Below are 22520 nucleotides of genomic sequence, written 5' to 3'. Positions count from 1 at the left end.
GCTGCTAATTTTTGCAAATTATAAGGAACTTCTTTGCTTTGAGACTTTCTTCATTGTTAAATTTAATTGAAATGTTTCAGAAAGTTCCAAAGCTGGTAAGGGGACCAAGCAGGTGGAAGGCATGACTGTATAAACTTCGCTGTGAACCAAGGTGAAAGAAATAAAGCAGGACGCAGTTTTCTGTAAATGTTGTTACCGACAGCAATTAATAGCAACAGAGCATGCAATAGCCTTTATTGATCGCCTTTTTTTTCCTTTTAGCAATTGGTATGTCGTTTGCAAATGAAATGTCATGTTTAGTTTCAGCACAAACCATTTAAACACATTTAAACCATTTAAACAATTTAAAACGGACAGGTTAGGTTCTGTGGAAGCACACTCTTTCCTCATAAGTATCAAGAACAGAAACATAATTGCTATTTCACTTATGGCAGTTGCCTGTTAGTGTAACCAATACTCGCAGAGTAATAGGAGTCTGGTTATCGCTGAAGAGTATTTCTTTATGATTTTTTGTTTTGTTTTCATTTGGAAAAAGTACAAAAGTCAGAATATAAACACATGCGCTGTTTTAAAAATGTAAAGGCAGAGCCAAGAAGATTTACTCATTCATTCCGGAAACTCTACTTTATATTTACTTCTGGCTAGGAACTGACATGGTTTAACTTGTGTTCTGCGTTCCAGGACAAAACAGTTTATAAAGCTGTAGAACTACCCTTTTTTTAGGTGAAGGGATTAATTTAGCTTTCTTCTCCGTGTTATAGTTTCTTATGGAGCACATTTTAGGTAGTAAAGTTTGTTTTCTCTATAAAACTAGCCTCATAGTTTTTCTTGCACAAACTGTGTTTCAGAGATTCAACAGTTGCAATATTTTCTAAAGATAACTTCCCTTAGTGTAGTTTATGTTTAATGTTAGTTTCTGTGTTTATAGAGTGAGGGACTGAATGCTTATAACTGATTGTACTTTAGGGAGTGGAAAGAAGGTTGAAGTTTTAATCTGTAATTGGAAAGTCACACAAATTCTAGTTATACTGTGAGATGAAACTTGCCACTGGATATAAAATTGTCACTTTTTTCTGTTTGTATCAAAAGGAAGTTTACTTATAGTTCTCAGTTTAAAAAATTTTTTTGGTGATCAGTTGTTTTGATTTCTAAGATAATATGTATTAATATTATTTGACTGATGTTTTCTGTCGGTCAAGTCTTACACGTTTTATGTAACTGGTTTGATTTTTAAGTAACCTCTTGTTTAGATAATAGAAAAGAGGACTTTGCTCTGGAGCTGTGAAACAAATGAAAGAGACGTTAATCACTATTATTGGCATGTCTGTAAAACTGGATAGTGTTTATCTGGAATGCTCATAGAAATTTTAAGGTCATGATACAAGAACGCCTACAGGGCCTATGAAACTCTATGCTTTAGAAAATACATACATGTCTACTTTTATAGGCTGGCCTAATGAAGCTGTTATAGTCTGTCAAGTTAGTGACAAACAAGTTTTTAAATGAGTGTTAATGCTGCTGTATAGTAGCTGAGGACAACTTTTCCCGTATCATACTGGTCATAGGAGATATTTAATAATTGTGCAAAAGTTATTCAAATACTCTGTGGGTCTGGATGAAATCTGTGAGAATTTGGATTGAAGGTGAAGGTTTGGTCTTTTCTAATCTCATCCCTTGATAATCGTCCTTTAGGGAAGAAGAATGATCCAGCAATTAGAACAGGGCTCTGAGAGTTCAAATAGAGTTAAATCTCCATGTGTGTTACAGACGTACTGTGTGCCTTTGAGTACCTTGCGCTGTACACCTGCGCACACGCTATAACTTGGTAAAATAGAATACTTGCCATCCCCACCTTTCAGTGACCTGTGGCAGGATTTGTGTGAGGGGCTCATAAATTAATAGCATTGTTGCCTGCAATACTTTAAAAAAATCTCTAGTATCTAGAGTCCAGAGCCCAGCCAATGCTAGAATTTAAGAAATTTTTGTCTGTTGCATCATTTTTTCTGGCCAGATGTAGAAAAAAATTGATTTCTATTTCACTGAGGCGTTCAGGAATACCTGAATAATCATCAAAGCTCTTGTAGACAGAGGGAGCCTATATGTCCTGTTTAGGCTACAAAGATTGCCTGTAAAAGGAGCACCAAAACTGAGAAGGCTTCAGTGAATGTTGCCATAGATGATGTCTGGGCCGGCTTCCCTTCTTCTGGATTTTATCACAGGAGAGTGCTGGTAAAGTTGTTGATAACTATAATATGGTGCTCTAGTGAAAAGAGCAGCTTATTTCCAAATGGATTTGAACGCATTTCGGGGAGTGTGGGGGCAGAGCTACAGGACAGGTTGGGGATGGAAACTCTTAGAGCATGAGTAAGAAAGATGGAGCAGGAGAAGCTGAAGGCATTTGCGGGGCCAGCAGCTGCCCATCTGGGGGACACCATGCTGGGGGTGGCCTTGGGTGCCTGCACCCTGACAGCCAGAGCTTCTCAAGCACAAACTCGCGTGCAGGGAGTGCAGAACTGTCTTGTCTGCATTGCTTGATGCTCCTAACAAATGCTGCTGTTTACCAGATTGTTTATATAAAAGGCAGTTTTTGGTTATGAATATGGACTCCTGCCATACAACCATTACAGAATCTACATTAAACAATGTACTCTTCTTGTCACACTTAACATGAAAGTCATGTATAGACCCAGACTATAAAGGGTGAAAAAAGTTTTGTATTGTTTTTAAAAACAAAAAGTTACCCTTGTCTGTAAAGTTTTTGAAAAATCTACTAGTAGGACAAAAAGTAGAATTCAGTTGGTTTTTCTTGTCCAAAATAACTTTTAAAAGAAAAATTAGCAGAAGTACTCCTCATCTTCACTTGTATTGACCTAATGTGGGTACTGGGAATATGAGTTAAAAGTAATATTTATCCGAAGTTTGTGAAGTTGAGTATCTCTTAGTTTCAGAAACTTTCTGAAGCAGTGTACATTTAAAGAAAAAATCCTGAGAAAGCAAGAAAGAAATGTTAGAAATTAACAAGTAATTTACAGAAATCAGTTTTAGCTTTTTTTTTTTTTTTCCTACTGAGGGCATAATGTAAAGCACATGTGTTCCAGCAGGTTGGAAAAGAAACTAGCTTGTCTTTGTGGACACTTGAATATCCAGACTACTAGGTCAGAGCCAGGCATCTTATCTGCTTTTCAGCATGCTTGCTTGCACGTTGACTTGCCTTCAAGAGAAGAGCTTTCAGTGCTTGACCTTGGAATATGGCATGGCCTGGGGAATAGGGCATTTTTTTCGGTGGTGTGAGTAGCTGGTCTGACACATAACCCAGCAAGCAGACTCATCTCTTAGTTTTTGTTCCTCCCTTTTTGATGCGATCTTGACCCTTTCTGTTTACCTTCTCTAAAATAAGCAGAATTTCTTCAAAGGCAGTGGAGGATGGGGGAGCACGCTAGACAGGACAAGTACCACCTCATCAGGCACAGAGTAAAGAGTTTCCCCCAGACAGAGAGTCTCAGCAAGACTCCAGATCTTCAGCTGCATCTGTTGGTCTGCCTTTATTCTCTCTATATACTTCCTTGTATACTTCAAATTATCTGCCCAGGTAGGTAACTGTAAAAAGACAACATGAAAAAAGTGTGTGTTGGACTTCTTGGATGGGTTTAGAGGTAAAGGATCTTTGGGTCATGACTAATATGTTTGTTACGATTGGTCTTAGCTGTATTTTAGGTAGTGGTGTCATTATCAAATGTAATTTTGCTAGGCAATCCAAACTGGGAGCACAGTAGGTTATTATTATTTTTTTTAGAAGCCCTTTGGTGGAAGACTATTATTTTATGCCAAGAGTTATTTCGTTGCCTGATGACTAATCAGCTCATTGGAGAGTTTTGTTATCAAGAGCCATGGAAAGTTGGCCCCTGGTAGGAATCTCACAGATAGTTACCAAAGGAAGTCAGGACTATGTTCTCAAGCTTTGCTAGCCAGGGGCAGAGCGAAAGGGGAGTGAAAGTAACTGTGATGCTGAAGTTTACTTACAACAGATGCAACTTCTCAAATGCTGCCCAAACTATTGAGCAAAATGGAATAGCACTGAAAAATCCAGTACTGACCATTACTGGACATTTCTGAATGTGATCCCAGTAACTCAGCTGTAATGGGATTTACAGTTCTACATAGTCTCATTGAATGCTTTTAATGGTACTGCAGTGTAGGAAGACATCAAATTACAGTAGACAGGTCTTTATATTGCACCTTGACCATCTCTCTGCTTGGAGGCATTGCTCAGATGCTACCAGTAATCTCTGTTTCCTACTAACAAAACAGAAGATGCTGAAGTGAATTTCTATCTGTCACTTCCTTTGGCCACTCCTCATCTCTCCTGTACAAGTCAATTGGTTCAGGACAGGAAAGGCATATCCAATTAAACTGTCCATAAGGTGTGTTCACATGTGTTCACACTGACCTCTCCATTCTCTTGAGAAACCAGTTATTTGGTCTCAAATGCCCCATAATCAAGGCACAAGTACTGACTCAGTGAGGGGCAGTTCTGGAGTAGAGACTAGATTTATAAAGGGGCTCAAGTGACAATGTTTAGTATCATTATCCACGAATTTTACCTTTAGGGCACAAAAATCTCCACACCAAGTCAGGCAACTGAGCTCTCCATTTTCTGTATGTGTTCTGTGTAGTCTGGGATACAATCCTGGCATGTTCCGGGGAAGTTTTGAATTGTTACCATGGAAGAGAAAACCAGTTTGAGATGATTACAGTCCTGGAAAAAGAACCTAAACAAAGGCATTATACCGTATATGTGCTATGTTATTTGCTGTAGTTTGCCTCTTGGCACTGGGACAGTAACATGCAGTGGCATGGGGCTGTTTGATCATGGTCATACAAGTGCTGGCACAGTTGTATGAAGACCAAGTACACGATGGAAACTGTGTTGTGATACATGTTATGTTGTAAGATGCAACACATTCTGCATGCTTACATTTGTGAGAAGAGGGATAGCTAGTGATGGGGTATCATGTTCCAAAATATTAACCATTCAAGTGAGAACTTCAGGATCAGGATCATTATGGAGTTGAGGTCCATGTTGTGTTTGTGCTTTGTTTTCTCTTGTGTTCTCCATATTGACAAAGAATCACACAATAATTTGGTTTATTGCAAGTCACTGTAGCTCGTTGTTGATGGATTTTTGCCATTAGCTGCAGTCCTTCAGTTGGTCTGGCAGATTTCATGATGCCTTCAGTAGCACCCGCGTTGCCGGTGCCATGTCGACAGGCCAGCATGCAGCTAATTGAAAATTAAGCCTGTGAAGATTTGTGGAGTTACTTAACAACATAGAATTATTTGGTTCGGAAGGGACCTTCAATGGTCATCTAGTCCAACCCCCCTGCATGAAGCAGGGTCATCTTCAACTAGATCAGGTTGCTCAGAGCCTCATCCAATCTGACCTTCAGTGTTTCCAGCGATGGGACATCTACTGCCTCTCTGGGCAACCTGTTCTAGTATTTCGCCACTCTCATTGTAAAAAAAAAAAAAAAAAAAAAAACAAACCAAAAACCAAAAAACAAAAAAACTTCCTTATATCTAGTCTGAATCTCAACTCATTTAGTTTTAAACCACTACCCCTCATCCTGTCGCAACAGGCCCTGCTAAAAGGTCTGTCCCCATCTATTACAGAAGCCTCCTTTAAGTACTGAAAGGCCACAGTGAGGTCTCCCTGGAACCTCCTCTTCCCAGGCTGAACAACCCCAACTCTCAGCCTGTCCTCCCAGCAGAGCTGTTCCAGCCCTCTGATCATTTTTGTGGCCCTACTCTGGATTCATTGCAACAGCTCTGTTTCCCTCTTATGTTGGGGTCCCAGAGCTGAACACAGCACTGCAGGTGGGGTCTCACCAGAGTGGAGCAGAGGGGCAGGATCACCTCCCTGACCTGCTGTTCACACTTACAGAAGCCTAGGACGCTGTTTGCCATCTGGGCTGCAAGCACATGTTGCCGGGTCACATCCAATGTTTCATCCACCAGTACCTTGCAGGACCTTGCACTTAGATATCACTGTCACCAGGCATTCTTTTGTGGCCTTTTCTACCCCTTTTTTTGATTTATAACACCATTCATGATGGTCAACCTGAATCATGCCTGAGGGCTCTATATTTAGTGCATCATCAGTAGTCTTCTTGATGTGGTTATTGGTTTTGACTGTCTGAAAGCGGGGGAGAGGCTTGTATTATTAAGGGTGAATCTGTATCCCACCTTCTCCCTGTAGTCATGTTTGCATGCTGTCCTGCATGTTTGCAAGAGTAAATGAGAGCAGATATTGCAAGAGAACCCAAGGCCTGTGGTGAGCGCAGCCACCAGCACCAGCTGTGCTTCATTCACTTGTCTCTGAGAACTGGAAAGGCCAAATTGTGAAGGGTGTTTTGGCCAACAGCTTCACCGTAATCCCTGACAGCTGCTTGTGACAATTTAGCTTTGCATGTATGTGGGAAATGAACAATAAAATCTCTGCTTTTATGTTTTCTTCCTCTTGCTCAGCCTCTCAAATCTCAACACTGGGAGCCCAGGCTTTTATGTTGCTGCTTTTATCCAGGCCTGCAGCCTAAGAGTGCAAGGATTTACTAGAAACAGAAAAACAAAACCCCAAAATATCCCAAACTCATTCTGAGAAACTGCACTCTGACCTGTGGGACCTGAGCTTGGGGAAGGTGTCAGCCACCACACTGAGTGACTCCAGTGCACGTGTTCCGAGCTGGTGGGAGGACACGGGAACTTTCACATTTTGTTGTTGTTTCACTAGCTGGTTTTGTTGGCTGCCAGACAAGGGACGGTTTGTCTGGTGGTGGGAAGCATGTTACTGGTAGGCTGTTAAACCATCTGAGCAGGAACCAGGCGCCATGCTCTGCCTGAGGACTGCAGCAGGTTTCATCAGTCAGCACGCAGGAGTCGGGACGCACCATCCTGCCAGAGGTATCAGCCAATTTCTGTGGAGCTGGCATTTATGTGGTAGGAGTCAGGACAGAATAATGCTCGAGTGCTTTTCTTTTTGGTCATGACTTTCCTATTTAGATACTTATATAGAGAGATTTATTTTTTTTCCTGATGCAGTCTCAATGCCATTCTTCTCATTATATTCAAGCAGTTGGGGTTTGGGCTTTTTCTTTCGGAGTCACTATTCTCTCTGAAGTACATCTCTCAGCCTTTCTTTAAAACCAAGTGGGAAAACGTGCTTGGCCTCATGATCTGAAAGCTAACAAAATTGTTTATTTTAGTTCTGACCAGCTGGGAATGAGTTATCCTGAATGCAAGAGAAACTCCCGTTAAATACGTAATATCCTTAAAATATGCAAACTTTAAAATACACGTCAAGTTCAGAATCTTAAATTTCACCAGGAAGTGAATAAGCAGGCAATGCAGATTGCAGATCGTACATATTCATGTATTTCTTCATCAAGGTACTTCGTAGCACACGTTTCTGCCAAGATTGCCCTAGGAAGCAGAGACTTTGTATAAAATCTTAACTTCAGAAAGTTTTAATGGTGCTTGCCCATGTAGGATTTGTTATAATAGCCTAATGGCAAAGTGACGAAAACATGAATAGTAGTAGGAAACCCTGAGTCTCAAAAGGTTTGGGGCTTTGGATTAAACATGGGTAGTATTGAATGTGTATGGGAGAAAGCAGTTATGTTCACAGTTGTTAAACTGTATAAAATAGATGAGATAATTATAAACTCCACACAAATATCTGTTCCTTCAGAGAAGAATACTGACAGCCATGACGTCTCCCCCAACCCACTACCATCAGCAAGATTGTGACCTTATTCCTTTGGAATATATATATAACTTGCAGGTGCTGTCAAGAGACAAAAAACATAGGCCAAAATTTTCTAAGAAGAGAACAGAGCCTAAAGTGCGGTTGTGTAATAGTTAAGGGAAGCTGTTGGCTCTCAGGAATTCAGGAGGGCAGGTCACTCCTGTAAAATCTTGGGTGGCCTAGTTTGCAGTCTGACAGAAATATTGATCAAGGACAGGTGCAAGTTATTCTTCATTTTATGAGATGTGATCCTGCGGCCTGATGACATACAGAATGTCAGTTTGATAGTTTTACAGATAAGCAGCACCACCCAACTGATTTGGGCATTGCTGGTAGAGCTTTGGCAGAATTACCATTTTTTTTCTTCCCCTTCTGAATGGGAACATGCATACATTAGTAAATATGCTTCAGGCAGCAAAATTAGAAAGCAGAAAAGAACATGAAATTGGATCTGGACGCCTACGCTGCAGTGTTAGAAAGCAAATAACCATAATATTCTTAAAATAGCCTATGAAATTTCAAGTGGAAAGAAGCCATTTACAGATGGTAAGAAGATAAAAGCATTGCTGGCATTTTGTATCAGATGGGGTTTAGTGGCAATTGTAAACTATGCTATGGCTATAGCACAATATTCTTTGGAGGTGGTAATAAACTGCTTAGCAAAGGGGCATGTTACGGCAAATGGTGTTGGGGCATAATGATCATGTTAAAAAAAAATGACAAAACAAAACCAAACAAACAAAAAAACACCACTACAGCACAAACCCCCAAACCCAACAACAACCAAAAAATGAACAAACCAACCAAACAAAAACCTAAAAAACCCCAGCCCACTCTGCTAGGCAGAAATAGGCAGTTTGGTAAATTGTACAAGGAAGATGGGATCTATAGGTGGTGCCCAAGCTAAAGCAGCACTCCAGGTCTTGGGGTTTGGCTCTGTGGGAAGGCTGGGGTCTTCATAGCCCAGCGTGTGTCCTGCAAAGACTGCATATATTAGATAGAAAAATGAAATACAGCAGCATCTTCATTTAATACTTCTATGTTCTAACATGCGACATTAATCTGAAAGAAGTGTTATGTTTAAAAATAAAAAAAAGGCCAAATCTCAAACAAGCTGCTTGGGTGGGAAAAGTAAATACGCTCTCCAAGAGCAGCATTTCATTCCCATTAATGGGCTGTGACAGCCTCTTTGACTGCGTTGGGTCATTGGTCTAATACATCAGACAGGCACTTCATCTTTTTATTTTCAGTGTTAGTAGTGACGTGCAGCATCAATTATTCATAAGAGCTGAAATCTCTTAGCTGATAAAGTGGGAAAGATCTCTTTGCCTCTCTTTCGAAGTTGGTGTTATGACAGGTTAAACAACCAGCCAGCTTGCAGCATAGCGACTGGCTGTACGTACATATCAAAACACAACCATGAAACCCTGCTGCTCCATAGTAGCATTTTGAAAACAAGTATTTTTAACATCAACACTAATTATAATCTGCAAATAATGTAAAAAATCCTGAAGTAATATTTTTGATTCTCTATTTATTAAATGTTTTCAGGGACTCCATTTATAACATTGCTGTTTTCCTGATACCATAGTGATGTGTTTAAATGGATACATGGCATTTTCATCTTTCACAAAACAAAACCCACAGTATTTATCCACATACTTAGTTGACATTCTTGTGCAGTGACATCTTAATAATCAATTAATTAATTAATTGCCAAAAAATTTACTGAGCTTTTTTTTGATGGAAGTTATCAAGTCAAGCCTTTGGGTTTTGAAGAAATAATTTGTGGCCTGTTATTGTGTAGTCATCAGAGAGAGGTGAGGTAGGGGAGTTTGCTGTTTGGTTTTGGTTTGAAGCAACAACTCATGTGCATCACCCAGGAAGCACATGTTAGTATGTGGGGTGAAATATGTAAAGTAGAGCAGCTTTCTTCTGTGCTGTTTTTGGCAGCCTTTCTTTAAAGGAAAGTTTATGCATTTGTAAGAATGAAATAAATTGCTGTGATTCATCATCTGAGCTTGCTTTGAAGGTTATTGTAGGAGACCTTAGAGTCCTGTGCAGCCTTTCAAAATGTGTGGCATTGGGTTTGGAAAGGGGCAGTCCTAGTGTACTAGCACATAATTCTGGAAATTTGAGCTCCAGAGCTAAATTGCAAGGAGCACAAGGAAATTATCTGATGTAGTTTTCAAATTATTGTGACTACAAGGCTTTACCAACTTTCTTGAGAAATTATTTTACAGTGAAATGGAACTCATTTTCCAGACTGAAAAATGAAAAGAAGTAGTCTGTAGAGCCAATAAAAATCTCAAAATTTGGGTTTGACTAACTGCATTTTAGGACTACAACCTCTTGTAAATTTAGTTTAGTTTGCACATTATAAAAATTGGGATAATGGGATATTCTGGTTTCTGTATATTTTTTTTCTGTTACAGGTGTGTTGATGTCTTCAGAGACAGGAATAATCATGTATATATTTGTTGTGGTACAGATAGCTTTAAAATCTGTAGGTGTCATTTCTAATTAAAAAAAAAATCTTAGGGCGTTCTATCTTATGTAGCTATTTTCTCTTGCCAACATCTATTTTACTTGCAATAGCGAAATTATTCTCTCTCAGTTTTTCTCCCAGTACCACTTAGATAATACCACTGTAGCATCGTTTCCTCATCTTGGGCTCCTCAGTCTCTATGTACAGGGCTCCCTGAAAGCACGCGTTTACTTCTGGTCTCCCTGCCCACGTTTTGCCTGCGTATATGAATGCACGTACGTGTGTGCGTTCTGCCTCCTCGGGTGCATAGCAGCTGTGACTCCTTGGGGAGCACGCTCTTCCGAAGAGCATGTACTTGCAGTGCCTTCCAGCTACACACCCCTCTTTGGATGGAGCCAGATCCCTCTGCCTGCAGATCCTACCCTTTGAGGAGCTGGGGGTTTTCCTTCCCAAGGGAAATCAGTGTTTCGGAGTGGACTTCAGAACCTTCTGAAATGTTAAGGTTTGTTTATTGGGAAATTTGGCAGCAGTGTTGCTGTCTAAACTTTCAGGTTCTTTGGCCAGGTGTTACAGTGTGTACCTGCATGGCCAGGATCTACCCTTTCTCCTTGTGTAAAGGCCTAGCTTGTGTGCTGTTCCTGAATTTTGTTTTTAATAAAAAAAAATCATCTTTTGGGGCAGACTTACTTGGTGAGGAAGATAATAAAATATATCTTACGTATTTCATCATTAAAATATTACTGTTGCTGTTAAATTTCCAGAAATTGAAACACACCTATGTAGAAAGCTACGCTCTAACTACTTTATTGCAAGGGCTATTTGTTTGTCTTCTGAATAACAGTTGTGTGTTCCCTGAACTTATCCCCTCTCCTCATTCCTCACAATCTTTATGGCCTTTCACAGAGAAATGGCAAGAACCGTTCTCCATGGACCTGACAACTGCCTTTGTCAGAGACATTTCTTGAGACTGTCAGTGCACATACCAACCGGCATCTGGTAACTAGAAGGAATAATAGCTCTTCAGAGTAAAGCGAACCGTTTCTACAGTTACTCCAACTGTAACAGATTTCTTAAGAAATGTTGAGATCTATATTGCACAGTTTTATTATACATAGTTTATGTAATTTCATTTAACATTTTAACAGCTTGATTTTATCATCTTACTAAATCTGTATCTAGTACTATGTAGTATTTAGAGATTCTAAGCAAGAAAAACCATGTACCTTGACCTCAGGTATGCTACCAACCCTAAATACAATCAGCTATTAATTCTCCACTGGTAAATTATCTGCTGTGGATAGTCTGTGCCATTGTGGTTGTGTATTACTGTTGCAGTTTAACCCGAGCTAGCAATCAAAACCATGATAGCTGCTCACTCACTCTGCCTGCTCCCCCCCCGCTTCAAATAAGGGTGAGAATTGAAAGGGCAGGGAGAGACTCATGGATTGAGATAAATGCAGTTTAATAAAATAAAAAAAAAAAATAATACCAATATACTACTACTATTAATATATATAAAATGGAAAACAGAATATAAAAGATACACAATGCAATTCCTCTTGAACTTCCTCAGCCAGTCCCAGGAAGAGAACACCCTGGTCCCAAACAACTTATCCTAGAGGGAGAGGAAAATAAAAAGGCAGAAAGGCCCAGAGGCCACTGCAAATCAGCAGAATGCAAAAGGCCAAACTAAAAGAACTCATGGATGGAACTCAACCTAAATGGAGCAGAACTGGAATGTGTCTCCCTAGCCAGAAAACCCAGCTCTCATTAAATATGAAGCACGATGCTAATGGCATGGAATATTCTCATTGATCAGTCTGGATGACACCACCTGTGGGCAGAGAGCTCAGAAAGACCTTGGCTCCCACACAACAGCTAAGATAACAGTAAGCTCTTGCATCCTCTTTGTTCCAACTCAAAAAAAGCTGGAGAGTTAGTTACTTGGAGAAAAACAGTAATTCTGCCCTGGGGTGTTATCTTGTTCTCAAACTAAATCCAAACAACTGTGCTAGCTATGAAAAAGAAAAGTTTCTAACTGCATGAAAAAAATTAACTCACTTTCAGTCAAACCAGCCCAATTAGCTGTGCCACTGCTACCTGTGCTGCCCAAGCCCAGCTGAAGAGCCTGGACAGCCAGCTCCAGTGCTGCCCCTGGGTGGGGGCAACTTGGGTGCCCCTGATGTGCCTGCAGACCTCAGCATGCAGAGGCAGCTGGCTGGAGTTCGTTTTGGGAAGGTTGTTTCATTAACCTGGGCTCAGCCCCAGCAGTGCTGGAAAAGGCAGACATGCCCTGCTGAGACTGGCTGTGGGTGGCTGCTGGGGCTGAGAGCACACAAGGTGGTGGCAGTGGTTCTGCCATACTTGAAATTCTGTGAGGTTTCATTACTGTGAAGGTACATTAACGTAATTGTATTATTTTTTGTCTGTTTCAACCTGGGAATGCTCGGAAATAATCATTCTGCCTGGAATAATCCTGAACCAAAGTGAAAGTTTCCAGCAATAGAGGGAAATCAGAGGGGCTCCAAATTATTACTATTAGTATTATCCATGGTGTCTCAGTCTGTCATTGCCCTGGGTAACAAGGAGCTAACTGTCTTTCATTCATTTGGGACATAAAAACCCCTTAAGTCTGACTAAAGCATGTATTTTAGAAAGGCATTCATTTAGATTTGATTTTTCTCTTGTTCTGATTAGTTCACTCTAATTAATAATCCATTTACGAAGGAAGACAGGCTAATGTTAATTTGAATAGTACAGGAATGTGATTACAATAGGCATAATTCAAAGTATATCTGAAAGTTACTGGACCTCTGAGAAATAGGTGAGCTTGGGACTGAAAAGGTGGAGCCTGTAGTGTCCGTGATGCTCATCAGTTGAAACTTGGCCTGGGATTTTGAGATATGTCATGAAAAAGCATGTATAAACCAGGAGTGACTCTTCTGAAATCACTAGAGTTAGGTTATACAAAATCCTGTGGTGTGTTGAGAGCAGCTTCTCAGTTGTTTTTGGAAATTTGGACCATTTGGGCCTCAGTGAGGTCCTTGAGAGTTTTAACACTGTTTTGTCCTTATTAGACTTGTTTCATAAACTCACGGGGGGCATTTGAGTCTTTCACCCAAGGATGATACACTATGTTGCAGATATTTCTGTTTGTATATACCTGTTAAGATATAATAGCGATGTTCCTACTCTGTAAATAGAGCTGTTGTTTGGGAGCTATGGGCTGCCAAATTTGAGGACTTTAGACATGTAACAGCTGAATTTAATTTTTTGTTTGTTTGCTTTTTTAAGGAGGTTTAGTCCTTTGTCTTATGAAGAAATTACAGTGGCTAATTGGAAGTGGAGCTTGCGAAGTGTTCTAGTTTTTACTAACACTGAAGATTAATCACTGATCTCCTGCCAGCCCTTGTCACTCAGAGAAGGCATTTTGCCTTTGTGTGTTCTGCTCTGGAAGAGCATTGCCCTGAATTGCCATGAACGTGGCCTGAGCAGCTTCCCGATGGCCTCCGGCTGTGGGGAGCCGGATGTGCCCACCCAGCCTTGGGCACACACAGGGTCCGGTGTGCTCTGCGGCACTGCCCGGGGTTGTGCATGTCTCTGGTTTGCAGACCTGCAGAAGGCACCAGTTTGCAGGTCTGGTTGTCAGAAGGAGTTTGTCCTTAGCAGCCCCTGATAAGCAAAACCTCTTCTTAAATCCCAGGCTGACGGTCCCTGACTTCTTAGGAAGGCTGCATGTCTTATGTCTGCGATGTGTTTAGCTTCTTATTCCAGGTGACATTAATGGCACGAGAATCTCTGTTTCTGAATCAAACTTGACTTTGAGCACTTAAATTGAGATTCTGCAAAAAGGGACAGCTCAAGCTATCAGAACAAGTTAACAGTGTAGAGCAGGGGTGTCAAACTCATTTTCACGGGGGGCCACATCAGCCTCGCGGTCACCTTTGAAAGGGCTGAATGTAATTTTAGGACTGTATGAATGTAGGGGTAGTTACATTGCTACACTCCTAAAATTACATTTGACTCTTTGAAGGTGACTGTGAGGCTGATGTGCCCCCCCGTGAAAATGAATTTGACACCCCTGAGATAGAGGATGCCCAGGTAGGATTCCATTACCTTCTTAGTCTTTGTGCTCTGCAGACAACCCCATAGACCCCAATTTCTTCCTCTTCTTAAAATATTATGCTGGTTTTATGGTCTGTTTCGTAGGGCAGTTGTGATGACTGCTTAGTGCTCATAAAGAACAGATCAGAGGTAAAGTACAGTGGACAAGGAGCAATGGACAGTTGTCGAGCGATGGCAAAATTTTTAGTCCATGCTTCTTGTAGTTTGATGTTGTTTTTACAGCCTGTATTCTTGGCGAATAGAAAACACTTTAGGCTTTTTTGATAATTTATCATTTATTTCTGTTTATTTACTTGATTTATATTGCCAAAATATTTTAAAAACTGTACCATTTTACAATCATCTGAGCAAGGATATGCAAACATGAATTTCACTTAGCAGCAGGTAACATCTTAGATGATGGAATTCTTTCTTATATAGCACTAACAACAAAACAACTGTAATATGTCACATAAGGATCAATAGTTTGCTCAATTTCAAATGGTAATTTAATCAAAACTTCATCACGGCACAGACCCCTGCCATGTCTCTTTTTCTCTCCTTTTATTCATTTTCCTCCATGTAAGGCTGTAATAGGTTTTGGTTGAGACAAGCTAGAATATGAAGAGTCATGTTTAATATTGAAGTGACACCATGCACTTAAACAAGATCCTCTGTGCACAGCAGTACATTGCGCAGTTGTGGTGCAGCACTCTTTCTCTTACTGTAAAAAAAAGACCAAATGTCACTGGACATGTTCTGAATTTATCTGCATGCCAGTTTACCCTTTATTGGGAAAAATCCCTGGATTTTGCAATGTCAAGGTTTTGCAATCCATGGGTTTTGTTCCTTTTACATTTTGTACCAAGTCTGTGGTGGGGCAACTATAGCTGTAAGTTACTGTAAGCAGTTTCTTTCTAGCAAGTTGTTTTATTGAATCATTCTGAGCAGCCGACCCTCAGTACAATGTCACTCTAACCTTAAAGTATATTTTTGCTGTAGAGTTTACTTCAATAGCCACGGAGGTCTTGCATCAAGCCCATTCCTTTCCTGAGTTTTCCCTCATTGGAATATTGTGGTGCTGTGAACTGGCACATGTCAGCGGTGTTGCAAGTGGGGTGTTTGGGGTTTTTATGGTTCCAGCAAAATGCTTCTTAGACTCTCTTTTGCCCACCTTACTATGCTTAGCCTGCCAGCCATCCTAGCAACCTCGTTGACCATGCATCTACTTTGTCATGAAAATACCAGCTAAATTTCTGTAGGGCTGAGGATTCTCTGCGACCTATCACTTCCTTCTTTCTGGGCCAAAAAAAAACTATATTGGAATTTTCTACAAGAGAAGTAGAGAGTATTTCAGTTTGCTCCGTGACAAAGAACTGTGGGTTCTGCTTCTAAATCTCCCAGTAACACATTTGGATGACCTTCACAAAATCCCTGTCTGGGCAGAAAGGCTTTGCCTGGTTGCTGCTCAAACACTGATTATTCACAAGAGCTCAGAAATAGGTGCTTATCAAGGTTTTGACAATCTAGCTAATTTTTTTCTTTTTTTTTTTCCTAACAGTGAATAATTTTTAAAATATACTGTAAAATAAACTAAGCTTCCTGCAACCAAAGAAAAGGAATTTAGAAATACATAGCCAGAGAAGGATTTGTCTCTTTGACAGTCCCAGTAACTTATTTCAAAGAGAAGCAGTCTCAAAATTATGTTAATTTTGTGTTAGGTGTTCTCTTTTAATGTATTTTTTTGTGTTGGTAAAATGTGCTGAGGTAGCTATCTAGAGGAGTTAAATCTTCATATCTACAGATGATGTACAGAACTGACAAAGCCAAATACCCTCCCTGAGTTTGGGGAAGGCTTTTGACTGGGAGCAGAGCACTATTTTATGCTTTCTTGTTAGAAATGTGTCAGATTCCAAGTACTTTTTAATATGAGCACGTCTGCTGAGAGCTGCTGCTGGTTCACATGCCGGAGGTAACAGCTCACCCATCTGATGGTGACAGTCACAACTAGTGTCCTGAAATGAATTTGGCCTGTAACCCTAGTGACAAAATGGACAATTTTGAGGAACAAAACAGCGCCCTGTATTGCAAAACAGTAGTTGCATAAAATATGGTGTCAGCTCTAATAAAAATATGTCTATATTTATTGTCTTTTTATTTTAAAAAAAATGTTGTGGGGAATCAGAATTCATGTTTAAAAATAACTTTCCTGGTTATGTTACTCTCTGGTTTATTTATTTATATATATATCTTTGGGGTTTGTTGCAGTTTGTTCACTGGAGGTTTCCTTGCTCATGACTCGCACTCTGAACCACCGCAGTCAGGTTTCCCTGTGTGGTTCTTACCTCTTGGCCCTGTCACTGCTGTATGTGTGCTCGCACAAACTGTCTGTGACTGTGCCTCAGAAACTGTAGCTTTGCTCTGCTTTCTTTTTCCTCCCCAAAGGAATAAAAAGTCAGTTTGCCTCTCAAGCTGTTACTGTCTCTCCTGTTTTCTCAGCATTTTTTTTCTCTTTGTCTTGGCTTAGATATTTAAGAAATGATGCATAACTCCCATGTAAAATTAAGTGGAATAAAATTTAAAAGTCCCATCTTTTTCATTTTTCAGTTCCATGTAAACATAAAGAGTGATTTTTCTCATTTTTTAAGGTTGAATATTAATAAGCACTGTGAGTACATACATTTTTAATGTAGCTGCTGCCCACGTTTGAAATTAGGTCATTCAGATTTTCTTCTTGTTTATTCCAGCAGTTAGTTTATCACGTGAAAGTAGAGTTCAAGACCAGTGTTTTATACTAATTAGAAGCAGACTGAAGGTTGTGTTTGGAAGGCAAAACATGAAAAGTTTATTTCTTTGTTTTATATCTAGTAGCTCCTGAAGAAGCTGGTAAGGCTGGAAATTAATTAGAGGCAAAACTGTGCACTTCAAGATGTATTTTGCAATCTCTCCCAGTTGGAAGCAAGACAGGATTCCAAATGTTTGCAGCATGGGCTGGAGATCTGCCAGGAGGGCACTATAAACCAGTCATTTGCACTGTAAAACTGGGGTCTGGGCGGGGGCTGGCATTGTTATTGACTTACCCAAAGAGGTTTAAAGGTTAGTCAAAGCAAAAGTTGATCTTTCAAATGGGATTGCAAATTAGTCTTTTTCTCTGTAGGAATATCTGTGGTGCTAGATTTCTAATAGGTATATTTTGTAAAAGTAAATTATTTTTTTTTTACATTTTTTTTTTAATCCATGCTTGCGTCGTTGTTTACAAGATTCCAGTTTCTGTGCTCTTGATAAATAATGGAAATGCCGATCTAAATGTTTCACAGCCAGTCGAACAGCAATAAGTAACAGTAACTCTTAAAAACCTGAAAATGGCCTTGAAAGCTGCTGGTTACTATCTGCTTAAAAGTTTAAATGTGTATGAAGTTAACATGGGTTTCTATAAAGATACAAAAATAATGGTTAACAGATTTTTGTAGCTGTCGCACTTTGAAGTATAACATTGTTATGTTTAAAGTGTTAGACTGTTACAGAAAGAATCTAATTGAAATGCTGTGTTTTCTTTCAGCTCCAGTGATAAACCGATTCACCAGACGCGCATCAGGTAAGTTGGATGAAGTTGCATGCTTCATTGTTCTATATGAGAGTTGAAATGTAATGCTGACAGTGATTGTTGTGTAAAACATGATGTGACATTAGTCAGGTTTCTTTAAAGATGACTGACTTAGGTTAACCCCACATTTGTCATCTGGTGTACTGAAAAATGTAGCCAAGGTTTCAGGTCATGGAACTTGCATTAAGCTGCCTTGTTGCTGTGGAATTTATGAAAAACAAAAGCTTTGTTTTTTTCCTTTAAAGACAGTAATTTTAGTCCTAACAGAACTGAACTTGGACAGCAAGAACTGAACGTGATCTTAACCAGGGTTGTCTTGCTTACTTCATAGACAGCCTGGAACAGCAATTTGGTGATCATGTATGCATGAGAAAAGGTACAACCAAGCTAGAAACCTGACTGTGTTTTTCAGACCAGAGTGGGTTTGTATTCAGGTGTGTTGTTCCGCGGTGCCGAGCGCGCAGGTGGGGCCCAGGTGCAGCTTTGCCGTGGTGGCCATGTCTGCTGCTGGGTCTGCACCTGCCCAGCTTGGGGCCGATCTGTGTGATCCTCAAGTTAACTTGGTGCCTGCCAGCTCTGTTTACCTTGTGCCATTAAATGTAACAGATCCCTCCAAATTACATATCATTAAAAATTAGTATTCCTGGCCTCTCCTTGTTGTTTTTCTGTATTGTAGCCTTTAGGCTTAGTTTTTGAGGGCTTTTTCTCCTGAATCATGAGGCCCAAAGCCTAAGTCTTATTTGTGTGGAATACTATGAATCTGCAAGTTGGGTGTGAAAGTCACCAGTAAATGTAATGAGACTCATGACTGACTCTTATGAGTCAGCAGAGCAGGAGGTGTGAGCTGTTCCCAGTCATCTCAGTATGCTAAGTTTAAAATCTAACTGTAAAATGCTTTCTGTTTGCAACTGCAGATCACTTTTAATAAATGTAATAAAGTTTGCATTCCATCATTCAGTAAGGCTGTCCAGACTTCTAACAATCTCAGTCAGATAGTTCCTTGTCAGTATGAAAATATTAGTGGACATCCTCAGGATTACTAAGGGACTGTATAGAATACTGAAGGTTTGCATTTGGAGGATTGGTGCATAGTGGTGTAGCACAAAGCAAGAAAGTGTAGTGAATTCCAAATATTCTCAGGCTTTTAGTATTGATAATACTTGGTGAGGTACTGTAGCATGAAATTAAAGGAATGATTTGTTAAGTAACATTCAGGAACAGTGAGCAGGGCTTTATGCAATTTCATTGCGTGTTTTAAGGAAGGTTTTACTGTGACTGATTGATAGCTGACTTTAATGAATGCGGTCCTTGTAACATGTGTGAAAGACTTTTGCATTTCAGTAGGAGAGTTTGATTGTTTGAAAAGCTAATACTTGCTCAGGAAAAAAAAACACAGTTATTTTTAATGTTTCTTTAAAAGGAAACTGAGACATGTTAGAAGCTTGAAATTTTTGCACAATTTGCACAATTGGGGAAATAATTTCTATGGGCATTTAATGTTTCATGTGTTGTGGAGAGATAAATGGAGTTATTCAGAATAATGAGTCAAGTTGCATGATATGGTCCATATATAAATAATGGTTTACTATATGTACTTTTAAATTAAGTTTCTGGCAGCCTTAATAGTAAAAATAATTATTTTTCAAACAAGAAAGTCCATGAAAGGTGATAGTTCTTACATTTCCCTTAAATATTAAATGGCTACTGGAGAGGTACAGTACATTTAAGAAACCTGATTCATAAAGTATAAAATTAAGAGTATGAAACAGACTATGCTGATAATACAAACCCTTTACAGGGATGTTTACAGCCCTAACCACATTTTTGATACTTTCAAAAATTGAGTAATTGTTTGGATACATTAAGGTAGTCAAGATACCTTGTAAGTGGAAAAGCCAGATAGTAGCTGGGTTTTTTTTTATGCTTGGCAGCTTAATAGCATCCTGTAATTCAAATTGCTTCTCCTGTTTAGGAAATTAGAAGCCAAATGAAACACAGTTGTTTTTTTGTTAGTGTTTTCTTTCTTTCTTTCTTTCTTTTTTTTTTCTCAAATATGGATTTCTCTTAATTTTAGGCTATTTAGCTAAGAGCTATTTTAAAGTCTGAAATGTGCAAGATTGAGTCTTGAATGGTTTTGAAGATTTATGTCTGACGAACATTACTCCGAGTCGATGAGGAGAGTTTGGAGAGTCAGCCGCAGCTCCTGGTTTCACGTTTCACCTGCCCGAGTGATACTGCAGACTGATTCCCAGAGGGTGATTTTAGGGTCCCTGCCCTTGTCACGCTGCTGCCCAGAGGTTATCTGTGCATCCCTTGCAGAGACCTAGGAGTTGTGCTGCCTGAGGGTGCATTGATTTGAAGAAAATAGAAATGCAGGAGGTTTTGGTGTGTTGATTTCCGTTGATTCTGCAACTGACCTGTGCTGTGGCTCCCCTTAAAGAGGAATGCTAGTGAAAGGGGGGTGGTAGCGACTGCCTTTAGACAGTGGTGGGATGGAGAAGGAGCTGAACTGCTGACACCAGCTGTGGTGAAACATCTCATGAAATCTGCAGCAAAGGCTCCTAGACTGTTCTGCTAAAAGCTGCTTTTTGAGCTCTTGCAATGATAAGCAGGGAGAAGCCAGGAGATGACACCCATTTCTTCACAAAGAACAATAATTCTCTACAGCGGATGTCTTGATTTTGATGTTTCTGTTATTCTTTGGATAATGCCTAGTATTTTACTTGGTGGCATAAGATATAGTTATTTTTCCTAACTGAGCTAGAAATTAAGCAGCCAGAGTTTAATTGCTGAAGCACCTGCTGAAAACAATATAGTAAGGCATTTATTATTTAACAGCTGTTCCTGTTAACACGCTGTGAATGTATTAATATGCTGTCATTGGTATGTAGAGGATAAAGGCATAAGCAAGCTAGGATCAATTAATTGTTCTTGAATTTCAATTCTTAACATTTATTGAGCTGCCTAATTTAGTATATCTTCTATGTGTTTATGCAAATGTGTGTATATATGCGATGTGGGCTCTCTCTATAAAATACACATATACCATAGTGCTGATGACATAGCTACTTATGGGCTAGTTAATAGTGCTCTCCATTGTTCTAGGCTATGCACAAAGAATAATAGATATCATAGTCTTAAACAGAGAAGTTTAGCAAGAAGAGGAGATTAAAAATATGTTATAGAGTTAGAATGAACAATGAGCCAGCTGCAAGTAGTTAATCCTTAATTTGTCTTTTAAAATAGGGTGGGACTGAGATGAAGAGAAGGGAGAAAAACTGTTGAGACAATCAAGAGGCTTGGATGGGAAGAAAGGGGGGTATGGAGGTAGAAGCAGCATGAAATAGAAGAGAAAATTGTATGTTCATGAGGTGAAAAATAAGTGGAAATTCCTGAACAAGCTGAGGTAGCCAAGAGGTGCAGTTTCTGAGTAGAGACAGATACTTTCTTGCTATGGATGAGATTAGTTTTCATCTAAGTATAAGATATCTAGGGTTGGAAAGCTAATATGGTTCTTTGTGTCAGCAAAAGCATTGGGTTCCTGCTTTTCAGCATCTTGATGGCTAGATAAACAACTAAATTATCTCATTAAATACCGGCAGGAGTTTAGAATAATGTAACAAAACCAGCATGGGTTTGTCACAGGATGAACTTTAAATTTATACTTGATAGCTACCATTTACGGAGGCTGTTTATACCCATTGACTAGTATTACATTCAAATGTGTAACATAATCTTAATTAAGAAATAAATAACACCCTATGAAGTTACTTAAGTTATGTATCTGCTTAAGCTTCTGAAATAGTGAAGAGAACCTGACCGAGGTTGCTGTGAGTTAGGCTTCTTGAGCTAGGAAGAGCTGGTAGATACTCTCAAGGGCATCTGTGGAGCATCTCTTAACAACGAGATAAGTTCCTCGTTCCTCTCCCCTAAACAATATCTAACTCCAAAATACCATTTTTGCCCTGTGGAAAGGAAATAAATGAAGTTTTAAATATTGTTCTTTCAACCACATGGGAAAGAGAAGCAGCTTTATTTATTTGTGAACTTACCCGCAAAACTCTTAAAAAAGTAATTTAAACAGTCAACAGTCAGAGTACATCAGCGCTGAACCTCAAGGGAGAAACTGGCTTAGGTATATTCGGAATAATCTTGCAATCAAGGAGATACTGCTGTTATACTACTGTGATAGAAAGAACAGAAGGAAGCAGAGAAGGAAAAAACTTTCAGGCATCTTTATCGTGGATGCCAATAAGGAGCACTCCAAAGAAAACAGAAAAAAACACATTATAAATAAAATGATACTTCATTATAAACCGACAGCATCAGCCATCCATCTAAGGGACAGAATCTCACATGATACTAGAGGACATCTCTGTGCCACATTTTTTTTTACTTTCAAACTCCTTTGTAATTTCCAGTTGTTGGAATTTGAAATGTTTTTTGCCTTTACTCACACTGCCAAAAACTATCGTTTTTAGGTACATGGCTGATTAACTGAGGAAAGGCTGAGAAATAAGGAA

The 22520-nt window shown here is 39.5% G+C and overlaps 1 protein-coding gene across 2 annotated transcripts in view; it reads left to right on the top strand.

The window, feature by feature from the left end:
* The window catches only part of PRKAR2B (protein kinase cAMP-dependent type II regulatory subunit beta), an 89822-nt gene that overhangs the window by 12995 nt on the left and 54307 nt on the right, over window positions 1-22520 (top strand). The window contains exons 1-2 of one of the 2 annotated variants that reach the window (XM_065049038.1): window positions 17504-17579; window positions 17953-17988. In XM_065049038.1, coding sequence (XP_064905110.1) covers window positions 17519-17579; window positions 17953-17988 — 97 coding nt within the window. In that variant the 5' untranslated portion in view covers window positions 17504-17518. Of the gene's footprint in view, window positions 1-17503; window positions 17580-17952; window positions 17989-22520 lie in introns of those variants that run through there. The other variant, XM_065049036.1, reaches the window with a different exon arrangement.

Source organism: Columba livia, chromosome 1 (assembly GCF_036013475.1).
Source record: "Columba livia isolate bColLiv1 breed racing homer chromosome 1, bColLiv1.pat.W.v2, whole genome shotgun sequence".
Taxonomy (NCBI): domain Eukaryota; kingdom Metazoa; phylum Chordata; class Aves; order Columbiformes; family Columbidae; genus Columba; species Columba livia.
This window is presented reverse-complemented; position numbering and strand designations above follow the sequence as displayed.